The sequence below is a fragment of the Fulmarus glacialis genome, unplaced genomic scaffold (assembly GCF_000690835.1).
Source record: "Fulmarus glacialis isolate BGI_N327 unplaced genomic scaffold, ASM69083v1 scaffold39115, whole genome shotgun sequence".
NCBI classification, from domain to species: domain Eukaryota; kingdom Metazoa; phylum Chordata; class Aves; order Procellariiformes; family Procellariidae; genus Fulmarus; species Fulmarus glacialis.
In genome coordinates, this window is record NW_009215651.1 from 1 (window position 1) to 23,113 (window position 23,113).

Consider the following 23,113-nt stretch of genomic DNA (forward strand, 5'->3'; position numbering starts at 1 on the left):
TTGGAGGCCCCGGCGCCCGAAGCGCCGCCGCGGGGCTTGCCCCCTGGCGTGACTGACAGCCCCCTGGGTGACAACAGCCCCCGGCGGGAACAGCCCAGGTGCAAAGCGATGACTTCGGCCCTCGGTGTCGAGGGGCACAGGGTTTGGGTTTTGGCAGATTTGAGTGCCACCAGTCTCTTGGCCCTCTAAAGTTTTGTAGAGAGATGTGGAGACTCTTCTGATGCTAATAGATTCCTCATTTTTCTATGTTTTATTCCAGTCACAGAGGACATGGGGGCATCTCATACAGGTAACTCTCTCGCGTGATCAGCGTTTCAGCATAATTGGGGGAAATTGGCTGAAAAGCTAGTCCTCCCATTGCTCCCAAGTTGTTTAATTCCATCCAGTTCGATTGTAGCTGTGCTTTTTAGTGGCTGTCAAAGCTTGACTTGGTTCCCGAGGGAAGTTCTTCAGTTTTTTTCTGGGGGAAGGCCGCCCTGAGGCATCACAGCTCGGACAGTTGTAAGTGAACGCTGTTCACTTAACAGATCACTCATAGCGTGTCTGACAACATGGGTGGGCCTTACAAGGGCAAACTAAATTGTTCTCACTTCCTTGATTTTTTTTTTTTTTTTTTTCCCTCCCTCTTAAGGAATACCTGGGTATTTGTAATGGCTTATGGCCTCATACAATGTCCTACAGTTACGGGATTGAAAATACACTGTTCTCTCTTTATTGAACCAGAGTGTGTTTAGTCTTTATTGAAACAAAACAAACTCTGTGTCTTTCCCTGGAAAGCTTGTAGTATGTCTTTTTGTTGTTTGTTTTTTTTTTTTCCCCCAAAGCAAGTGCTGGCCAGATAGAAAGATGGCTTCAGGCCATCGCTATTCCTAGTGACAAACAAAACCTGAAAACTTATTGTTGTGAAGAGTCTTTGTCTGAAATCTGTAAGAGGCAGGAGAGTCTTTATACCTTTCCTGAAATTTTAATTTCCTGCTATAAAGGCACATACTGTTCTCTTCATTGTAGTGTGTTTTTAATTAAAAGATGATTTTGTGTTTCAGGATGACTCACTTGTAGTGTGGAAGGAGGTGGACCTGACCCGGCTGTCAGAAAAGGAGCGTCGGGATGCTTTGAAAGAAATCGTTATCCTTGCCCTGTTGCAGCATGAGAACATCATCGCGTACTACAATCACTTCATGGATAACACCACGCTGCTGATTGAGCTGGAGTACTGTAATGGTGAGATCCCTACTCCCACTTACAGGCAGCTGCCACGTTGCTGAGTCACCCTCCTGCAGAACCTGCGGGGAGTATTCCTGGGGTGGCCTCTGGGCAGCGGAGGAGTGGAGGTGAATTCTGCTGCTTAGCTCCTGAAGAAGAGATTGAGAATCTTTCTGATTCATTTGTGTCCTAGGTACCAAAGAAAGAAGCCCAGTAGTTAGTGCAGGCAGTTCAGGCAGTAGATGATTTCTCGAGTCTTCTGAGTAGCTGGTGCAGTGGAAGAAGTGGGTTATTGGTAATGTACGCTTCTAATCGCCTTGCTGTGCTTTTAGGACAGTGGGAAAAGACCATGAGGATATTCAGGAATCTCTGCCAGTACAGAGTGGGGCTTTTTTTCAGTAGCATTACTTAAATAGTCCCCTCCGTTTCGCAATTATAAATCAAAGCTTAAAAATTTACTGGCACGCTGCAATCAGGACTTTTTCCTGCCTTGTGCTATCAGCTTCTACGTTTACTATTTAAAAAAAAAAAAATCTGGTCCTTCTGGTGGTGGAGAAGACTTTAAAATTCCATCCAAGAGTAGATCAGATTATATTGTTTGGAGTTTGCAGGGGAAACAGTCCCAGCTGGAATGGAGACATAGAAGGGTTTGATATGAGAGTCTGAGCTGCAGCTGCTCTTAGCTGGAAGAGGAGGTCATATACAGGTAATACTGCTGGAACAGGATACCTACCTAGGACTGCAGTATGGTTCCTATTTGGATGAGTGGGAGAGCTCCCCTGGCTAGGTATCCTGTGTGTGTTTGGGGGTTACGTTAAGCCTTGGCTCATCAGCAGAAACTTTTTTTGGTGGAAAAGGCTATCATCATGTTGTTATCATCTTAGACAGATTGCTTTCACTGGGACAGGCTGAGGAGGACAACAGAGTTGTGCAAAGTATTTTTGAAGGGTGTCAAACACCCTGGTTGGCAGGTTGGCCAAAGCTGGTTTTGCTTCTCTGCTTTTTGTTCTTACTCAGGGTGGAGTCCCGTGCAAGAGTAGGGGAATTTTAGCTCTTTGAGGCACTATTTATTTTAGGAGTACTCTCTGTGAGTTATTTAGCTGCCCTGAAAAGACTGTATGCTTGGGGCCATTATAAATTCATTGGAGGGCATGGAGAGAAGCTGCGTAGTACTGATGTCTGTACATGTTTGTTAATGTCTCCAAACTGTTTGTTTTACTTTGGGACAATAACCAAGAGATGACTATATAGCCTGCGTTGCCTGAATATGTCTGAGTGGTACAGAACTAGGGACATGAGAAAGAGGGAATCTCATTTAGACTTATGGATATCGGTTTTGCCAATGTCTTAATAGTTTTCTGTGGCTTTTTTTACAGTGTACAAGTCCAAGATAATTTGTAAGTAATTTTTAATGTAAGGCTGGACTAATCGCTATGAGACACTCCTCAGAAGCCAAAGCTTTTACTGTTTAATTGGCATGGCTCTTCTGGAGATCTAGGAAAGACTTTCAAATTTGAGCAAATATTGTCCCCGTTTTACAGGGGAGGAAGCTAAGTTATTGATTTATTTGCCTATAGTTCTGTATATATATCGTGGTACCATAAGACTTGGATTTATCATGGGATAACATCAGTGAATACATCTGAAATAGATTTGGGAAGAAATATCCTATAAAATACATTTGTTGAAGCGAGAATAGTGTGTCAGAAGGTTAGATGTGATTAAATGAAACAAAGAAGAAAGTAATTTGTTTTTCTTTTTAGTATGTGTGCATAGAGGTATTGGTTATCTGAGTCAAGAACTAATTTGTCTCCTTGTGTAGGATTTTGGTGAGGTAGTACCTGTCATGCTGCTCTCTGGTTCAGAAAAGCTGCAAAAAAGATGGCAAAAAACTCAGAGATGAGGAACAGAATTCACTAAAAGCCTGCATAGTCTGAATCCCTAGGAAAGAGGTTCATAAGAAGAGGCAGAAGTGAATACGTCGGTTAAATTGTGAATGTGAAGAGTGATTTGTAGATAATTTGCAAATGTCAACATAAGGCAGAAAAAAGAAATGTTGAGAGGTTATAGCAAGGCAGAATGAGAAGAAATTAAGCAAAGGGAATATTAATTAGAATATCAGAAAAATCTTCCTAACATGGAAGTCTGAAATAAGTCCCTCGAGGAGGCAAAGGAGCCATTGCGACCTGCTTTGGGCATCTACAACTTGACAGGCCCATGGAAATCATACAGCAGAAAGCTGTCTTGCACCATACCCGTGGGAATGGGAAAGGACCTGGTGTTCCGTTACTGATAGGACATAATATATGATAATTAGGAAATGGAATAGCAACAGGATGTGATCAGAGATGTGGGATTTATTGGTAGGATGCTAATCTGACAGGGAGTCTCACTGCCTGCAGCCTTCAGCATCATTGCTTTTAGCTCTCCTTAATTTTCAGTCTGCTGTCTAGAAATTGCGAGGTGCCCTGAAGAATCTGCTGCTTTCAGGCTTCTGTTGGTGGTGCTGCTGTTGTCCACGCTTTGTAAATTCTGCATCAATGTATTTGGCAGGGCAAATGAAGGAGAGAGGTAGGTCAGAGCTGGACAGTAAGTGGGGAAAGGCAGTAACTTGTGGTTTCAGGGATTATTCTGAACTTATAATGGCTTGCTTTCTCTTTTTTTTAATGTATTATTTATTTATATATCATGCTGAGCAGGACAATCTCACGTGATTTGGTGTACAGGTTATAAATGTTTACATATCCCAAGAAGCACTTACAGGTAAAAAAGTAGGGACTGCTAGCCTATCTTACCGATTCGCTTTTCAGAGAGTATTAAATGGTGGTGTTAAAAAAGAATCATCTCTCCTTAAGCTTAGATATGCCAGCAAAGTTCTTAGATGGAAGAAGAACTTAATTTTGTGAGTCCCTGACCAGTTTAGGTGAAGAGTGCTGAAGGAGAGCTGTAGTGATTCACCAGATCTCTTCAGGGATTTGAGTATTCCCAGCAGTATCTGAGCGGAGTAACTGCTGCCATTAACTAAGATGAACCTCTCTGTCTTTGTCACTCACTTATAATTACAGGAGGGAACCTCTACGATAAGATTCTGCGGCAGAAAGACAAGTTATTTGAAGAAGAGGTAATTTGGACTACTTTGAGGGAGCAGTGGGGCTGGCCTAATGTTATTGGGATCTGTCTGATTATCTGAGTATTTAAACAACATTTTTTCTGTAGTGCTGGTGAGGAATTTCTGTGTATATCTGGGGAATGACATCCTTCCTATCCTGTTGAATATTGCAAGCATTTATGGACTATCAGAAACTTTATTTTCCTTTTTGGCTATCTATAAGCAGTATAAACTTCCAAGGGAGGAATAATGAAAGAGAGCGCTCAACTGAGTTTGGTCACCTTATCATCTTGGCTAACATTTGACTTTAAAACCTCTTTCTGTGTTTCTTCCTGGTTGGTACTCAGTTTCTCTCTCTTCTTAACCATTTTGTACGTTCTTTTCTGAGTCATTACCTTGAATCTGTCTCACCACAGATTTTTGACTTGTTCCTTTTTCTTTTCTTTTTCTTTGGTTTTTTTTCTTTTTTTTAAACTTATTTTCTGCTGTCTGCTTCCACCTCATGCTGAGGTGGTTAATGTTTACACTTATTTATCTTATATAATGGCTTTTAAGGCCTTCCTGCTCATGGTGAATATTAAATGGTCACAGTTCATATTCTAGAGAGCCCAACTGTAGGTCTTTCCCAGGTGGTCATTAGCTGTCATTCGTAAGTTTTTTCACTCATTGAATTCTGTGACACTTGTAAGGACAGACACTATGAACAATCTCCTTTTTGGAATATTTTTTCAGAGATTTCCAAAACAGGAAATCCTAATTTTCATACTCCTGAAAGAGCATCTAAATGGTACAGTCAGGCCTTCTTGCTGTGCCTCTGTGTGACAGGGACATACGGGGTTTTGGGGGGTTCTTTTTGGAGCCTCACATAAGGCTTTTATTCCTACCTTTGCAGGTGGTGGTTTGGTATCTCTTTCAAATTGCATCAGCTGTGAGCTGCATTCATAGAGCAGGAATTCTTCACAGGTAAGTGTGGCATGTGGTAAAGCTAAGGTAACCAGTGCGGTTCATGGATGTGAGCGCAGAAATCCTTTGAGTAGCATTTGCTTCTGCCTTTAAAGCAAGCACTGAGCTTCTCTCCAAAGTGTAGCTGGACTGCCTAGATGTTAAGTATTACTTCCGTAAAGGATTTTTATTGGACTAGAAACCATCTTGTGATAAATGTGCAAGAAATTTTGTATATGAAAATGGAATTGCTGTCTTTGATACTGCAGCTTTGTGAACAAAGAGTTAATCCATGCAGGAAGGAAGTAAACTGGCCCTTTATTGCCATAGCACATAAATGATGTTTGCTGAAGTGGGTAGAAAGAGCAGTTACCACGGGCCAAAGGTACTTCCTACCCGCTCCACAATGGATAGCTTCAAACCAACATATACATCCTTCTGTAATTCCTGGAGGCTAATAATGATGAAGACTTTGCATTGGTGCATTGCTGTAATACCACCCGTGCGAAGACTTGTCCTGCATTTGGCTGAATCTCATTTCCTTGGCCTGTTTTTTAAGGAAGTAATATAACTTGTTAGCTGGTAGTGGCAATTTTGACATTGATTCTGAGATTTTAATGAGTAGCTAATTACCTTTTTCTGTTGCCCTTTTCTGTTTGGGAGGGGTAAATTTCGTGGCTTGTGTGTGCTTCAAGGAGGCTGTGATGTTCTGGGGAGTACAGCACACGTAGACAGCGTAGTTGGATCGTGTGCTGCACAACACCCTTCTCTAATGAGCATAGCTGTATGAGGATGTTTTCTGTGGGATAGCATCCTGGTTGCTGCCATTCTAAATCTTCAGTAATTGGCAAGCCTTGCTAGTGAAGGGTTCGTACCCTACACTCAACAAAGTAGTGCCTAAGTTTTTGACCTAAAGCAGATGTCATGTCTGCCCTGCTTTGCAGTGATTTCCTGCTTACCACCTCTGTTGCCCATCTTCACGGCAGGGTTCATAGTCTAGGAACATGTGTGGCCCCAGATCCTTCCATAATAATGAATTGAACAGTTATTTAAATGTTTGCAGTGATTTCCTTCTGCTGCAGACATTGTCAGAGTGACCCAGGACTTTGCGATGCCCCAAGTGGATGAATGCAAAGTGCTGCTTTACTTGATGTTGTCCTGATCTGCACTGGGAAGTTGTTGATGGTACGTTAGGAAAAGGGGGTGTTACGAAGCCATGGGAAGCATATCATACTGCGGGGGCTTCCTCTCTGTATTTACAGCCTCTTATATTGATCTGTGAAACTACATATAAATTATTCTGTCTGGGAGAAAGTGTTTTCAATGAGTTTCGGAATTCAGCATTTTTGTGGCCCTCAGCCTTTTGATCTTCTGGGCATAGTACATCATGTTATAGAGTTGTTCTTGAGGCGTAAGGTAGAGGGATGTTATGCTTAAGTTCTAGAGTGGTATCTGTTTCACACCCTCTGTGTGTGTGTTTATGTTTGCATACATACATATTCATGCATACATTCATGTTTTTAGCGAGCTCAGCGACTCCTGGCTTGGGTCTATTTATAAAACCAGGGAAAATAAGACTTGCTCAATGACCTTTATAGGAGAAGAGACTGAGAGGGGGAAAAGAGCTATCTTTGATCTGTGGCCTTTACATAGGTGTCTGGAGCCTGAGCTTTTTAGACTGTGTTGTGTTTGTGTGGGAATGTGATAAAACGTGGATAACTGCAGTTACTGCCCCAGTACTTGGGATTAAATTGCCTTTGGAGAGCTCTGTGTGTCTGTGAGAGAGTGCTGGCAGAGTAGCAAGTACCTCATTTTGGGGGGAGGTATAGTAGTGTGTGGAAAACTGTGAACTCTGGAAATATATCTGAGTGTCTGCATTTCTTTTTCTCCTTTCAGAGATATAAAGACATTAAATATCTTTCTAACCAAGGCAAACCTGATTAAATTGGGAGACTATGGGTTGGCAAAGAAGCTGAACTCTGAGTACTCTATGGCTGAGACTGTGAGTATCTGCCTTCTTTGTGTGCAAACTGAGGTGTGTTTTTCTTTCATCTCTGCATGCTTTGCAGAAGACCAGGGATGCTGTACATTCTTGCTGCTTGTTTTCTGTGGTTTTCCTTTCCCTCTCCCCTCAACTTCCCTCCGTGTTATCTCACTAACATTGGCATATTTACTGGTGTGTTGCAGCCTGCAGTTGTCCTTGCTGCCAGGTTATGTTTTGGAGGTCTGTCTCTCTGCAGAGCAGCAGTAGACTAAAGATAAGTGCCACTGTGGGCATGGAATTGTGCCAGAGCCAGAATAGCTGTGCTAGAGAGCACTGTTCCTCTTTCACTTGTAACTAGGCATGGTACTTCCAAAGGTGAAACACGAAGGCGGTGCTATCCAAAGGTACAGAGACAGCAGTATAGTCACATCAGTACAGCGCTCTCCCTCTGGGCTAGTTATGTCCAGCTTAGCAAGTTAAATTAATTTGGTCATACTGCCGTGCTAACAGGGGCATTTTGCCTCAGCTGGGTCTGAGATAGCTTGGATGTGCTTGCCTGACATTGCACCGTGCCATAGATAGGTCTCCTGTCTCTTTAATACTCAGGCTCTGAACTGAATTACAAAGCAAGAAAGGCACTTGTGCTTCTTATGGTAACCAGGTGTATGGTTTATTGGTAATGCTCTTGGAGGGGGGCAAAGCTTTGTGGGAGAGATTAATTCTACCAGAAGGCTGTCAAGCTTGGCTTTGTTCCAGACCCTTCCAGAAAGCAGTTTCACAGCCAGAGTTACGACACAGGGTAAGCTGTATTGCAGGCACCTGAAAGGCTCAGCTTAGATTTCCCAGCTCCATTAATTTCTGTGGTGAGCACTAGGCTTGGAAAGAGAGACATTGTCCGGGGCTTCTATCTGCTAAAGGCCTTTATTATAGTTCGGGGTGCAAGCCAGCTCGCGCTTCCCCTTACCAGGCCGTATTATTAGATTTAATGCAAGCTGTTGGTGTTCTGTTAGGCTGTGTAGTTAAATACTTGCCAACCTCCTTCCAGAACATGAGTGCTATTGTGCAGTTGTGGGAACTGAAGGCTACTGCATAAAGCCCTCGCTAAGCTGGGCTGCAGCAAAACCACTTTGGTTTCATCACGTTTTTCATAGCCTTCTGGCTTTCAGAGAAAGTGCAGTCTGTGCTATGAATTTCCAGGTTTGTTTTCGCCTGTGTTGTGTGTGTTCATCTACACCTGCGAGCTTTTTTTTTCCTTTTTCACTTCTGAAAAATTTTGAACTACATACCTTCAACCGTATTTCATTCTGTATATTCTGGCTGTGCTCTGTATATGCTGGCTGTGCTCTGCTCAATTTGTGATCTAATGACCAGTGGCGGTCCGGAAGTAATTTTTTGTGAAATAAGTGCAAAACATGTTATTGTCAGTATTTGTAATTGTAACAGTCAAATTATGATTTTGTAAAACGTTTACGTCTTGCTTACTAAACGCCGATTTCTTAATTTATCATTCTTTCTTCCTTTTACCAAAGAAGGTATAGAAAATACATCTGTGTCTTTCTTACAGAAAGCTTACATTATCCTTTACGTAAAAAGTGTTTAGGTGCAGTGTCCTAGTTCTCCATATGATACTCCAACTAGGTGGGCTTCTAAACCTTCCCATGGTTAGGACTCACGTAGCTCTGTAGCTGTCACGTTCTGTAATGGGAAATGGAAGGGAGGTGGCAGATTCTGAATGTGCCCGTTAGGTATCTAGTATACTAGCAGAGCCAAGCTTTGTAGTCCTTGGAGCTTTGCTGAGAGTTGAAAAGAGGGCAACTATTAATATTTCCCCTTCTTCTAAATTCTGTCTTTTTCATTTTATTTCTCTGTCTAGTTCCTTGCTAGAGAGTGAGCTCCATTCATCTGGAAGCTTCATTCTTACACCTTTTATCCTGTTTCTTTTGTGTCGCCTTATTGTGACTTTGAGTTATGCCACTATTTCTGTTGTATCTGGGAGGGCTTCTGTATTTAAATGCTGGGGTTTGGGATTTTGTGTTTGGTGGGGGGTGTTTGTTTTAAACCAATTGTTCAGGAAAGCCCACTTCTGAAGTGAAAGCCTTTCAGGTGGGACTCATGCCAGCTTTCTACTTACTGACCCAAAAGTAACCCTTCTTTCATTGGAGACAGAGTAGCCTTTGTCATGGCAGTATCTTGTCATCAGACAGAGTGGCTCCATAGCCATGGGCTGGCATCTGTGTTTGGAAGCTTTGCTAGATCCCTTTTCCCTCAACCTCTTATGAAGGTTTCCAAATGCCTGGTCAGTACATAAGCCTCTGGTTACCTCTAAATGTAGTATATTCAAGAGAGGGGCAAGTCCTTGCTGCGTTCTCATAACTACTACTCTATTGAGAAGTATGTACCACACCAGGATCTAAGCAGAGAGGTGTCTAGGATCTTCTGAGAAACACAGGCACAGGCTTGTGGACGAGAAGGGAAGAAACGTGCTTCTTGTTCCCATCCCTCCAGCACGTTGGTGGGGTGTGTCATCTGTGTCACTTTGGTCTGTGTCTAGCTCTGATGCTCATGGGCCTGTGTGAACATGATGGATGCAGAGCTCCTGAATTGAAGGCTGCTGGATCATTTCTGATTTTTAAATGTTATTTTTCCTAGCTGGTGGGAACTCCATATTACATGTCCCCAGAACTCTGCCAGGGTGTGAAGTACAACTTCAAATCAGATATTTGGGCTGTGGGCTGTGTCATCTTTGAGCTGCTTACTCTGAAGAGGACCTTTGATGCTACTGTAAGTCTGCAAACCAGGATGGACTGAGTAACCTTATTTTTTATCACCCTGAGATTCACACTTGGCTCATAGCTTTCTTAACTCACGTTTTTCTTTCATTGTTGTTTAAATCTGCTGATTAAGAAGACAGTGGCCTGGGAGTCCCAACTATAGCCAGAGAAAATGTCTGCGTGATTTCCCATACCCTGCACTGGAGGTGCCTCTCTGGCTTTTGCAAACTCACCCTGGGTTTACCAGATGCAGAATACAAGCTGTGCTAATTTGTATCATGGTTGTGAATGAAACATCCTTTTTTCTACAAGGAAGAAGTTTGTGATTGTGTAGTCTTTTTGGTTTTTTCCAGCATTACTGTCTGTGCATTTTCTGTTGAGCATTCTGTAGAAAAAACTTCCAGCCTTCAGATTTCATAGGATTTAATCCTGTTACCCTTTCTCAAAGTTTGGGTGCAAGAGAAGTGTGGTCAAGCTGGCATGGAGTGTCTGAAAGGGAGCATTGCTGGCTGGCATATGTGATTTGCCAGCTTGTGCCATGAGATGGGAAAAGCTGCTAACTGCCATGGTGCAAGATTTTGTAACCCTTAAAGAGCCGATGTGAAAATACCATCCTTTCCTGACTTCCTCTTATCATGGCTACCAAGTCCCCAGTAACTTCGCTGCTCTGCAGTGTTTCAATGGCAATATGCTGTGTAGGAGATTCCATGCAGAGAGAAACCTATCCTCCCTCCACTGTTAGGGAATTTGATTAAAAGCTGGATGTTGCTACCAAGTCCTAGCTATCAGAGGTACCATTTCTGCAGGAATTATTATTAGATTTCTGGAGAAACTGCTAGGCAGGGAAGAAGAAGGATGTGTCCTGATCAGAGAAGGAGGAACAAAATAATGGTGGCCTGTAGCATCTCTCCCCATTGGACATACTGTTCGGTTCAGTTCCCTTACAGATGGTTTCTGGTTTCTTCCTAGAATCCCCTGAACCTTTGCGTGAAGATTGTACAGGGAAATCGTGCCATGGAGGTTGATTCCACTGTCTACTCCCGGGAGCTGATCCAGATGGTGAATTCCTGCCTTGATCAGGTTGGCAAAATACTTTTTTAATTTTCAGACACTCCTTCCCAGCTGCCTAAGCCATGGAATTCAGGGATGAGGGGGAATGACATGCCTGTTTCAGCATGAGGGCTGTTGATGCAGGGTAATTTCTGTGAGGCCTGAGGCATCACTAAGGCTGGGCATCCTCCAGTCCTCTGAAAGTATTGTCTCAAGATGCCATTCAGTCCTGCAGGCTCTGGAGCGGTGCTGGGTTTACTCTGACAACAATTATTTAATGGGCTGGCAGAAGCAATTATTTTCTAATGCAGTGCTGCTGAGATAAGAGCATCGTCTCAGTACAGTCTCCTAAGGTTCTGGCTTTCTGACCGTGACTCTGGCTTTCTGTAGGGAATTAATTTCTTGAAAGCAAACATAGTATTGATACCTTCAGAGCATGGAAGTCCCTCCTGCACATCCCTGGCATTTATCCCTATTCATTCCAAATATTTGAATTAATTCATTTCCCTTCTGAAGGGATTCAGGGAAGGAGGTCCATGCAGGCTTGCATGAGGTCTTCTGGACCAAGATTTCATTGTAGATGATGAGCATTTCTCAGAGAATGACTTGTTGCTCACTTCTTGCAGGATCCAGAGAAGAGACCCACTGCAGAAGAATTGCTTGAACAGCCCCTTCTCAGCAAACGCAGGAGGTAATCAGATGGTCTTGCCTGAAACCTGGACAGGTGTCGGGGAGGACAGGAGGGTTTGTGCAGACTAGTGGCGTTTATGCTTTTGTAGCAAAGTACTTAAGTTAATTTGGCCTGACAAGAGGATGAAGTACACTTCATCTCCTTTAGAAGTGCATTCTTGCTGTCTTGTCTTCTGATCAATCCCTATGTTCTGTTGGTGCATGGGTGTGGTGAGAAAGGTCTCTGCATCCTTTGTCTTAGAAGCTGTTGTATTGAGAGCCTTGAGGCATCCTTTTCTGAGGCTCATTTGAGGAAAGCTGGTTCCTGCTCTTCAGTCTTGCTGAACAAAGGTCATAGAGATCCTCCTGTGGTCATTGGAAAAGGCCTTTCAAAATATACATATCATGCAATATAGCGACCCTTGCTTTCTCCCTTTGTTGCCTTCCTCTTCTGGAGAGAGTTGCATTGGAAGTGGCCATTTTAGCTTAGTTTGACCATGAGCATGCACACACTGTCTTTTTATGAAAGGTGGACCACAATTCTGGACTGTTTGGATCCCACATTGGTTGCTTCAGGGACAACAGACTTAGTCCTTTATACCAAGATTATTTTACTTGGTGATCAGCAAAGTTTGCATTTTGTCTTGCTGTATACACTGGTAAAAGCCCAAATTCTGATAATATTTAGCCATTTAAGGTCATTCTTGTGCAATATGGATATTGGTTGGCCACATTCTGGTATATATGTAGTTTGTTGTCCTCAGCTCTCCTGGAAGTTTGTTAGCTATATGGTACATTACTTCTGCCCTACTTACTGTGTATTGCTGTAAGCTGGTAAACAGCTGCCACATTTCCTCCAAGAGGGAACCACTTTTTATTGGAAAGGAAAGCAGTCTGTGTGTGCTGCTTGTCAGTAAATTGCTTTGGGCGATGTTACTGTTTCCTAAAATGCTTTTTTTCCTTTGGCAGGGAGATGGAAGAGAAAGTCACACTGCTTAATGGGCCAAATAAGCGACCAAGGTAATTATTTGGGCATGTGTTTGAAAGGAGGTCTGGAGAGAACAGCTCCCCAGAGAGGAACTTTGCTGAGCGCATTAGTCTGTGACAACCTTAATGGAGTAGTGTAGTTTAGAAGATTCTTGAATGCTGGGAGTTTGACATAGTTGTTACATGGCTATTGTCCCACGTTTTACTCTGCCTTTTATATCCTGCTTATATGTATGGCTGGAGCCTTACCTCAGCAGGTCCTATACAGCTCTAATCTGTCCTACTGAGGATGTAGTCTTTACAGCCTACATGTCTGAGGATGTAATGTAGATCTCTCCTTTCACACAGATTCCCTTGAGCAGCAAGAATATGACTGTCTGAATGTTGAATATTAAATGAATGTAAATATCTTTCGTAAAACTGGATATATGCAGAGGTTCTCCACAATCCCCAGCAAGCCTGTGAGCAGGATTGCTCTGTGAAGCAGATAGCTTCCATGACATGTGTAGCTGTTTTTCTGTTGATTTGTCAGATCGAATTTGACCTTTTTTTCCTCATAAACTTGGACGTACTATCTGAGCACTTTATGTGAAGTTGTTATAGTTCATGGGTTGCTCACAAACAGTTTGCTTTGATTACAACTTCCATTTTGCAATCTGCTTGTGAATTGATTCTTACCTGCATCGAAGAGTTATATTTTTGCCTTCAGATGGAAGCCTGTAATTTAAATAAAGAGGAGAGAGGGAAGTCAGAAGCTTTTGGATGCTTCTGTAATTTAAGCAAGTTTTCATGACCATTTGTAAGGCTTTCATTTTTCACAAATGAGAACAGCTCCATGGCCATTCAGTGAAAGCCCAGTCTTTTTAAATGACATAAAATTTGATTGTAGGCTTTTTTAAATGCTTCCTGGAGGCTACTTTCTCTGCTGCTCTGAGACAGGTTTGATCCTGAGTCTCTCTATGGCAGTTGAGGCCTCACAACCACTCAACAAAGAGAACGGTTTGTGAAATTAAAAACCATGAATGGTTGTGAAGGGGAAACTGATAGACAACAGTAGCAAAATGAGTGATGACAGTGAACGCAAACTCATTATTAAAAGCATGTGTGTTTTGGGGGGGGGGGTCTTGTGCAGGTCAAGTACCATGAATGAGGCTCCCATTGCAGTGGTGACTTCACGCACTAGTGAGGTGTATGTTTGGGGGGGCGGGAAGTCCACCCCCCAGAAGCTGGATGCCATCAAAAGTGGCTGCAGTGCACGTCAGGTGTGTGCTGGTAATACCCACTTTGCTGTGGTGACAGTGGAGAAGGAGCTCTACACCTGGGTGGTAAGTGAGAGAAGCTGCAGGAAGGGGGTAAGGGTGGGAGGGGAGGGTCCAGATCCACTGCTGACTTGGTAGAATCAGATGGGCAAGCAGCTTGTAAAAGGAGAAATCTGATTGCAGGGGACACTGTGAGGCCATCTGCTTCGGGGCTGACCCAAGTGTCCCAAGGCAAGTGTGGTTTTGGGAGAAGTTTCCATCATGACAGGAAGTGTATTGGAGACTTGCTGTGCACTTAGGGATCGTAGGTGGTGGACTTGTAGGCCCAGACACTGAGTCAAACATCTCTTCCTCCCCTTCCTGATTACTAGAAATGCACTGGAAGCTTTGTGATGCTCTTTTGGCTTGTGTATTTTTGAGGAAGGTTTTCCGAGATCAGAATGGGTGGGATGAGTGACCTCGTTGTAATACAGATGTCATCTGTGAGGCAACTTGTGGATGAAACCAGAGATATCTTATACTAAACAACTCTGCTTTTTACGATCAGTGGAAATTCTGTAATAGTTTAAAGTGAATAAAAAAAACGTTGGCATATAATGCATTTAAAACAATTGAATCCAGTCTTCTCGGGCTTAGATGGTCAGTGACATGGAGGTATTCTGCATCTCCAGGCTTCCACAGGCTTTTGTATTGATGATACAGAATCTTTTAAGATAGATTAGAAAATACTGGTAGATGAGTGAGAGAAGAAAGAGATCCAAACAAGAGGAGAGCAACTTGAAGTCATTCACTGGATGTTCCTGCAAGAATGTCCACTAAAGACTTTCAGCTGGCTGAATTAATATTTTTGTTTTAGCTTCAACACTACTCAGAGTGGTTTTGTTTCTCCTGTAGAATTGGTAGGTCTGGCCACTTCAGTGACATTTGTTTCATGTTATGGGTTTCTTTGCAGCCATTAGGATTTAGAAAAGTAGGTCAAAAAACTGAGGGATGAATTTCAGTCCTGAAGCAGGGAGCGGGTTCTGTAGCCTGGCATATGAGAAAGGAGCAGGGAGTCCTCACCAGCTGGTGGCCTGAGACCAGATCGCTCCTTGTTAGTGCATAACTGCCTGAAAGCCTGTGCCGCCATTTAGAATGTTGCCTGTTGTTATGCTACATAGCAGATAGCAGTCTCTTCCCTAAGGTAGCTAACACACTTGCTCTTGCTCTTTGCTGTCTTCTGTCGTTCATTTGAGGTGCTGTAATTATTGGCACCATCTCTGGAGTTGCGGATACGTAACCTTACCAGATATTTCTGTCTTGCAGAATATGCAGGGGGGCACCAAGTTGCATGGGCAGCTGGGACATGGTGACAGAGCCTCCTACCGGCAGCCAAAGCATGTTGAGAAGCTTCAGGGAAAAGCCATTCGCCAGGTGTCCTGTGGAGATGATTTCACAGTGTGCATCACAGGTGAGAGCTGGAAGGGGATCATCGTCCCCTCACTTTGCTGTGCTGTGGAGATGTTTGCCTTCACAATAAGATTAGCAGAGCAGTTTGCGCACAAACGAGGAAGTCCCATATGTTACTCACCCCTCAGTTTTGAGGGTAGTAGATGTGGTAGTGGAGATAGATCAACATTATTACACAGAGGAAGATACTGACTCCCAAGAAGGCTGGATGTTTTGCTAAGGATATGCTCCTTTTTGTTGATGAAGCTGGGTGTTGACCACAGCTCCCTGTGGCTGTGCAGAGTCCCTGCTCTTACCAGTGCATGTGTTGCCTCCATACATGCTCGTATTAAAGACAGAAGAGCCAAGAATGTAAATGTGTTTGAAACTCTTTTTGGACTGTGTGGTGAAAAAGTCACCCAATGATAAAAGAAGATGTGTATCTGAGATTTGCTGTTCAATTTGGAAAGCTTGAGACGTGGTAGCTGTCTCAAGTTCTAACCCTGCTCATAGTTTTAAAGATGTGTTAACTGTGGTGGTGTCTGTTATGGAAGAATTTGAATCTCACTTTACCCATGAAAACGTAATTCTCAACAAGATAGTTTCCAGCTTATTTTGCCAGTGCTGGAAAAGCAGAGGTTTGACAGAGATAAGCTCAGATGCTCAGTGTGTTGGAGGAGTGACTTAGGGAGCCACAGGATCAATTTGTGGGTTTCTGTTAAAGAAAGTGGCAGGTTCAACCCAAGATTCTTTGACACTGGTGGCCTGAAATAGCTGCAGGTTGTGGTCATCCATCTTAATGTGAACAAGAAAGGACTCCATATTCTCCTGATGACATTTTTCTGCACTAAAGAGGATGATTACAGAAAAGAGGTTGCTCTGGCCGTGTCCTAAGAGGTTAGTATGCAGCCTAATACAAGCTCTGTGTGCTGATCGAGCTTCCCTTGTGTTCTTCAGATGAGGGCCAGATGTATGCCTTTGGCTCGGACTATTATGGATGCGTTGGTGTTGACAAGGCTTACGGCTCTGAAGTGCTTGAGCCCCTGCAGCTGGATTTCTTTCTTACCAACCCTGTGGAGCAGGTCTCATGTGGAGATAACCACGTGGCAGCACTGACCAGGAACAGAGAAGTTTACACGTGGGGCTGTGGAGAGTATGGTAGGTAGAGACTCCCTGGAACCTTACGGCACTGCGGCATGCCTGCTCCAGAAAGCGGCTTGGTGCAGGTGTGTAATGCAGGGCCTGGGTGAGGGCTGTCTGGTATGTCCTGGGGGCAAAGAACAATGTTTCTTTGGGGCTTTCTTTCCATGTAAGAATGGGGAACTGGGGATTGAGCCCTTGGGACTTTACTCTGGGAAGCTCTAAGATGCCACTTGGCTTCCTTGTGGGTAGGGCAGTGGTTCTATGAGTGGGGTTGGATTACAGCATTGATGCATGTAGTGGAACAGGTTTCTAGTTCTGTAGGGAGATTCCTTTGGGACTATGGAGAGACGGTACCATTTCTTAGGGGCGGGCACCTTGTGAGGCCATTTCTAACTGCAGTGTTTTCACTGATGCAGGGCGCTTGGGCTTGGATTCAGAAGAAGATCACTACACCCCTCAGAAGGTAGGGCTGTGACTACTCAAAATCTGCATGGGCATAAATCCAAATTAGTTGCTGTTTGGAAATATTAATTGTCTGAGGCTCAGGTATTTTTTTGAGGTATCATAGAGTTTGCAAGGGTTTTAACTTTATTTCTTACTTTATTTTGCTTCATTTGTCCATAGAGATGATGGCAGAGGGACATGCCACTCCCAAACCAGCCAGCATCATGACTTAGAGCTTCATTGCTCTGATCTCCAAGCTGGAACTGTAAATGCCAAACTTAATGTTGTAGAAATCGTAGTAGGAAATACCAAATTGCATACCTCAGGTCTGTAGAGGAAAGTTGCAGCAGTGCAAACAACTGGGAGTCTTTGGATTTGACTTAATGAGTTAAAGATGAGTTGAAAGTAAAACCCTTTTGAGATACAGTGCTAGGGGTAATTGAGGTAATCTAACCCATTGGGGGTTAGAAACCAACAAGGATGTGCCTGGAAGCTAAATATCTGTGATAACACAGTATCACACCCACACAGCACAGCCCTGCTTGGCTGTGTCTGGTGCTTGTAGACCCCAGCTGGCCAGGATGCCTGTGCACAACATTTCTGGTTCCTGTGCTGGTGTCTGCACACAAGGTCTAGAATGCCTTGAATTTCTGCATCGTGACCGGAGTTTCAGTATGCTATAGACTTTATGATATTCTTGCACCTTCACTCAAAATAACTGCATTGGGTATTGTCAGTGCCCAGACTAGCTGAACCACTGCTCTAACCCCATGTTTTCCATGCGCCAGCTTCTATGTAGTAGGTGTTGGGATTTTGATTTTCTTGGGATATATTTCCTCCACATAGGTGGATGTTCCGAAGACCTTAAACATTGTGTCTGTTCACTGTGGCTGTGATGGGACTTTCCTGCTCACCCAGACAGGCAAAGTGTTGGCATGTGGACTCAACGAGTTCAACAAGCTGGGCCTGAATCAGTGCACATCAGGGATAATCAACCATGACGTAAGTGCATTTGGGTCCCTGGCTCCAGCTCCCAGCAGTCAGTAGTATATGGGGAAATGGAGGTCCTGTGACAGTGACAAAGCCTTCCTTAGCCTTTGTGCCAATTTGTTAGTTCCAATCCAAGACAATGAAATACTGGGATTGTGAGAAGAGGCAATTTGTTCCTCAGTTTCCTGTCTGCGCCATGGGCTTATGTCAGATCTGAGGTAGTGAAACAGATAGCGAGCTGCTTCAGGGTGACTTAGCCAGTGACATGGATTCTGGCAGTTCTTTACCATACCTGTGTTGGGACTGTCTAGGTTAATGTTGTGGTCTGCCAAGACCTGCTAGAGTAGGTCTTAGCTGATGAATGTGCTGTTTTTCACTCTGTGCTTACCCACATGTCTTTTCTCAGACGTACTGTGAGGTGCCATACGCAACTTCCCTTACTTTGGCCAAGCAGCTGTCCTTCTACAAGATCCGTACCATTTCTCCAGGGAAGACGCACACAGCTTCCATTGATGGTGAGCCTTATATATTAGGAAGTGAATACTGGTTGCTGGATTACTTTACATCTGCTTTGCCCTTTCAGCCTGGCCCTTGATATTGAGGGTTGTGCTCTTGGTAGCAGGGCTCATGCCTGCTCCAGGAACGCAGGATTCCTGTTCCTCAGCAGTGTTGCCTCCTGGCCAGCTGAAGCAGCAGCAGCAGCTTCTGGGTCAGCCTTCCTTTTTTTTAAAGGAAAAAGAAAAAAAAGTCTGAGGAAGAATCACACTCTGGGTGTCATTTATGACCGAGTTAGGCTTTGCCCAAGTGACACCAGTCAGAGGGCTATGAGGAGTCCCAGCCCCCAGCATCAGAAAACGGGAGCTTCAGGAGAAGGAGCTGGGGAGGTGTTTCCAGGCTGAAGCCATTCCTCTTGGCTGGCACTGTCCCCTCCCAGCCTGGCTGGCTTCTCAGCAGAGTCCTTCCTGGTCATGGGCTGTTGCTGCTAGTTCTCTGCATGCATGGCTGCTTCTAGAGTTGGGCCCTCGCTGTGACTGTCTCCTCGTTCCTCCTCTCAGAGCGAGGCCGCCTGCTGACCTTCGGCTCCAACAAGTGTGGACAGCTTGGTGTTGGGGACTATAAGAAGCACCTGGGAATTAACCTGCTGGGAGGCCCCTTGGGGGGTAAGCAGGTGATCAGGGTTTCATGTGGAGATGAATTCACCATAGCTGCTACTGACGGTGAGTGGGTCTTTGCGAAGTTGTGGTGGGTTCCTTTGAACTAGATCTGCAGGGTGGTTAACTGGCTCCCACTGATCAGCCCACCCCCGCAGCACTGCACTGAAATAAAGAAATCCTCCTAGACTGGGGTTGTCTGGCCCTGTTAGTTGTCGCAGTGCAGCGCCAAGCATTTGCTGTCCCTGGGGCTGCAGAGTGCCGGCTTGGTGGCTGCCTGTTAGATTCTTTGTCAGTTTGTTCTCCCACTGGCAAAATGGAGCTGGTGGATTAGATACTTTGGGATAGCAGTTACAGCAGAGAGGCTGCGATCCTTTTAGCAATTACAGGCGGAGAGGGAGGGAGGGAATCAAGGCTCCTGAATCTCTCTTTCCTCAGACAACCATATCTTTGCCTGGGGTAACGGCGGGAATGGGCGTCTGGCAATGACATCGACCGAGAGAGCTCATGGCTCGGATATTTGTACCTCGTGGCCTCGGCCAATATTTGGTTCATTGCATCATGTTCCAGACCTGTCATGCCGTGGCTGGCACACCATCATCATCGTAGGTAAGTGTAAGTTTAGGATGAAATTTTGGGATCTTGGTTGTGATGATGTATTGCTTGTTAGGACCTAGACTATAGATCCTGCCTGGGAACAGGCCAGGTTGCTGTGGGGGAATGTGGCAAGTTGTTTTGAGCTCTAGGCCTGCAAGGCTTTGTTGTGTGCCTTTGTAGGAGTTGTCTTGCTTTCCATGTGGAAGTCTAACTGAAAGCATGCTTCTCTCCTTGCAGAAAAGGTGTTGAACTCTAAAACAATCCGATCCAACAGCAGTGGCCTGTCCATTGGTACTGGTGCGTAACCTGCCCTGGGGAGCTGTGGTTTAAGTCCATTCTGTGATTAGTTTGTGTGGGTGCAGTTTGGTCCTGCAGCATGGTTTCTTTGTGTTTGAAAGGCCTCAAAGAAGAGCTCAAAGGGAGTAAATATAGTTGGTGCTGTGCATGGGAAGGGATGGCCCAAAGCTGGGAAAGAGAGAACTGAAACAGAGGAGGAAGAACATGGATGCAGCGAGGCCTTTGTAGTTGAGGAACTTCAATTTGACAAGGAAAAGCTGAGAGGAATTCACTGAAGGGAGCTGATAAGGGAAGGGAGACTTTGGGGCAGCTGCTGGAGAGATGGAGTCCGGTTTCTTGGACCTGTGGGAGGGCTGGGGCTAAGAAGCTGCAAAAGACTGCTGCACACAAGCCCTTTTGGTGGGGGCCTGCAGGGAGTGTAAGGAGATAAGCTGTTGAGGGAGATGCCACTCATGTGTGCTCTCACCGTGACCATACAGCCCAAATTTCTGCATCTTCTCTGCTCCAGCTGGGGTTTGGAAACAGGAATAGCAGAGGTGGGGAAAGTATAAAGTTTTCACTCTTGTTTGCTAGTGGCTCAGAGCTGCACAACTGGAGGAGGAGAGGAAGAGGATAATGATCAGGAAGCAGAGACACCCAATCCCAGTGGAGGCTTTCGGGGAACCATGGAAGCAGACCGTGAGTTGGGGGGCTGGATCAGCACCACAGAAGCTAAGGGAGGCAACAGTGCTGACAGCAGCTCCTGCCCTGGCTGGCTGCGGAAGGTAATGTGGTGTCTCAGAAATACCTTAAAATGGGGCTCTAGGCTGGGGAAAAGCGAATGGCCCTTTCCACCTTTAAGGGATGCTCTGAAAAGTTCTCAGGGCTGTGCTGCGCGGGGAGCCCTTTAGGCCTTGCTGCCTTTTTTACCACAAGAGGGTGTGGGTGCATTGGTTGAGGAGATGAAGTCAGCTGCAGGAAGGCAGGCAGGCCTGACAGTGCTGCTTTTGTGTATCCAGGAGCTGGAGAACGCTGAATTCATCCCCATGCCTGACAGCCCCTTTCCTCTGAGCATGGCATCTTCAGAGCCCGAGAAGGAGACTCTCCCTTACCAGAAGCTTCAAGGACTCAAAGTGGCCTCTGAAGAACCTGTGGGATTAAACAAGCCCAATACGGAGCCGTGGGTAATGTTACCCAAGTGAATGCTTGGCCGAAAGCTCTTGGGGACCATAAATGGCAATGTTTGAATTATGGGGAGAGCTGAGAAGAGGGTGTTGGATTGGCCTAACTCATTTGGAGGAGGAAAAGAGGGCTGTTGATAATCAGAGATGATGCTGCAAAGAGAACAATTCACAGGAATCTAGAACACAAAGCTGGGGCTTGGTCAGACTGAAAATAACGAGATCAGTTCTGTGGAAAAACGCTGTTAATGCAATTGGGGAAAAAAAAGAGAAGCCTAGGGTCCAGAAGCCTAGCAGAAGATAGAAATTTAGAAAGCAGAATTGCTGTGAGATAGGAAGAACAACTGATGTAGGAAATCACTGGGAGATTACAACCTGTGAGACTACCTTATTCCAGGAGTTCTCTGTCCCAAGAGGAGGCACATATCCCAGGCTTAGGGAAGGGGGGGTAAAGCAGATGGATTTTGGTGATAGGAGGACCGGAGCAGCTTTCCCAGAAAAAAGAAGTGGTTAGTGGCTTTGAACTGAAGACGTAATGGCTAGTAGCTTGCTGACCTTGGCTGCTAGAAGTTTGGGAGGTTGGGAAACGAGCTGGGATGATGCTTTCTGTGCATGGTTTCTTCTTGTGGCATATACAACTCCTGACCTTGCACTCAAACCTGGCCTGACTTCCCTCCTTGTCTCTGCAGCCTACTTGCCTGAGTCCGACCTTGCCGTGCGGTGAAGGGAAGGCTGCGTCTCCTGTTGCAGGCTGCATGTGCAGTGCTCTGCAAGTGGAGGTGACGCACCTCCGAGGCCTGGTTTTACAGTGTCTGGATGATCAGAAGAAGCTGCAGCAGGAAACTGTTCGTCTGAGTGCCCAACTCCAGCGGTTCTGCAGGGGGACAGAGGGAATGCAGCAGGTGAGGACCCATCACCTGGGTGCACATCCATGTTCAGGGCTCACTACGCTGATTCCAGCTCCTGCGTAGATTGTGGAGGCTGCACAGAAAGAAGCAGCTCTTAACAGACGTCTCTCTTCGAGCAGAATGCGAGGACTGAGCATGGTGCCTGACTCTTGTTTGAGCTGCTGATGCAGGCTCTGGTAGTAGCAACAGGAATGAAGCCAAGAAGAGAGTTTCCTGTGAGGACAGCCCAGTCCTTGAGGGAGCTGGGATTCCCCTTTATTTCTCCTGGTGAGAAGGGATGGGCAGTAAGATGTCGTGGAGAGTCCCAAATGGCTGTGGAGAATAGGAACTGTGCCTTGTGTGGCTCCTAGCTTATTTGCAGCTAGTCCTAGAGCTGTTTGGATAACTGCTGTGTGTTTTGGCAGGTGGAGGTTCATTCCAAAGGAACACAGACAGCCAAAGAGGAGATGGAAGTGGATCCAAAACCTGACTTGGATTCAGATTCCTGGTGTCTCCTGGGAACGGACTCGTGCCGCTCCAGCCTCTAGTCTCCTGAGCCCACTGGGATCCATCTAACTTCACAGCACACTAACCGAATGCAGAGAGCGGCTTTCCTGGCTTCAGGTCACTCGCAGAGAAGGAGCGAGGCCGGAGGCTCCAGAGCAGCACCCATGTACGTTTGATATGAACTAGGAGTGAGTCTGAGAGGGGAAAGGCCCCTGAGCTCTAGGCCAGCTCAGTGGTTGAAGCAGCAGCAGCTCCTCTTTGTACCTTATCTGTCAATTCTGCACGTGAGGCAGAATGGCCCCATTACGGCAATGGCTCCAGTAGCGGCTTCTGGCCCTTTCATTGTTTCACTGCTTCTTGGGAGCTGCCTTTGGGACCCCAGTATTCATCACTGCGTCTCTAGATGAGAGGAGGAGACATGTTTTGTACTGAAGCTGGCTGAACCCTAAGACTCGCCACCTTCACTTCAGAGGGGTGAAGGACTAGGATCCTCTCCCTACCACATGGTAAGGCCCAGCCGGTGAGGCTGCTCCCC

At 45.2% G+C, this 23,113-nt stretch overlaps 1 protein-coding gene across 1 annotated transcript; it reads left to right on the forward strand.

The window, feature by feature from the left end:
- Positions 1-1,043: 1,043 nt before the first annotated feature.
- NEK9 (NIMA-related kinase 9) lies at positions 1,044-23,076 on the forward strand (the record flags this gene model as incomplete). Its single annotated transcript, XM_009579009.1, has 21 exons — positions 1,044-1,221; positions 4,269-4,324; positions 5,205-5,275; positions 7,151-7,256; positions 9,888-10,019; positions 10,979-11,089; positions 11,686-11,750; positions 12,698-12,748; positions 13,848-14,040; positions 15,280-15,424; positions 16,360-16,560; positions 16,962-17,008; positions 17,836-17,991; positions 18,386-18,494; positions 19,035-19,196; positions 19,569-19,739; positions 19,965-20,024; positions 20,598-20,788; positions 21,023-21,187; positions 21,874-22,086; positions 22,497-23,076. Coding segments are annotated over 21 exons (2,706 nt in total), but the record flags the coding sequence as incomplete, so codon positions are not given.
- Between the last annotated feature and the right edge of the window lie 37 nt (positions 23,077-23,113).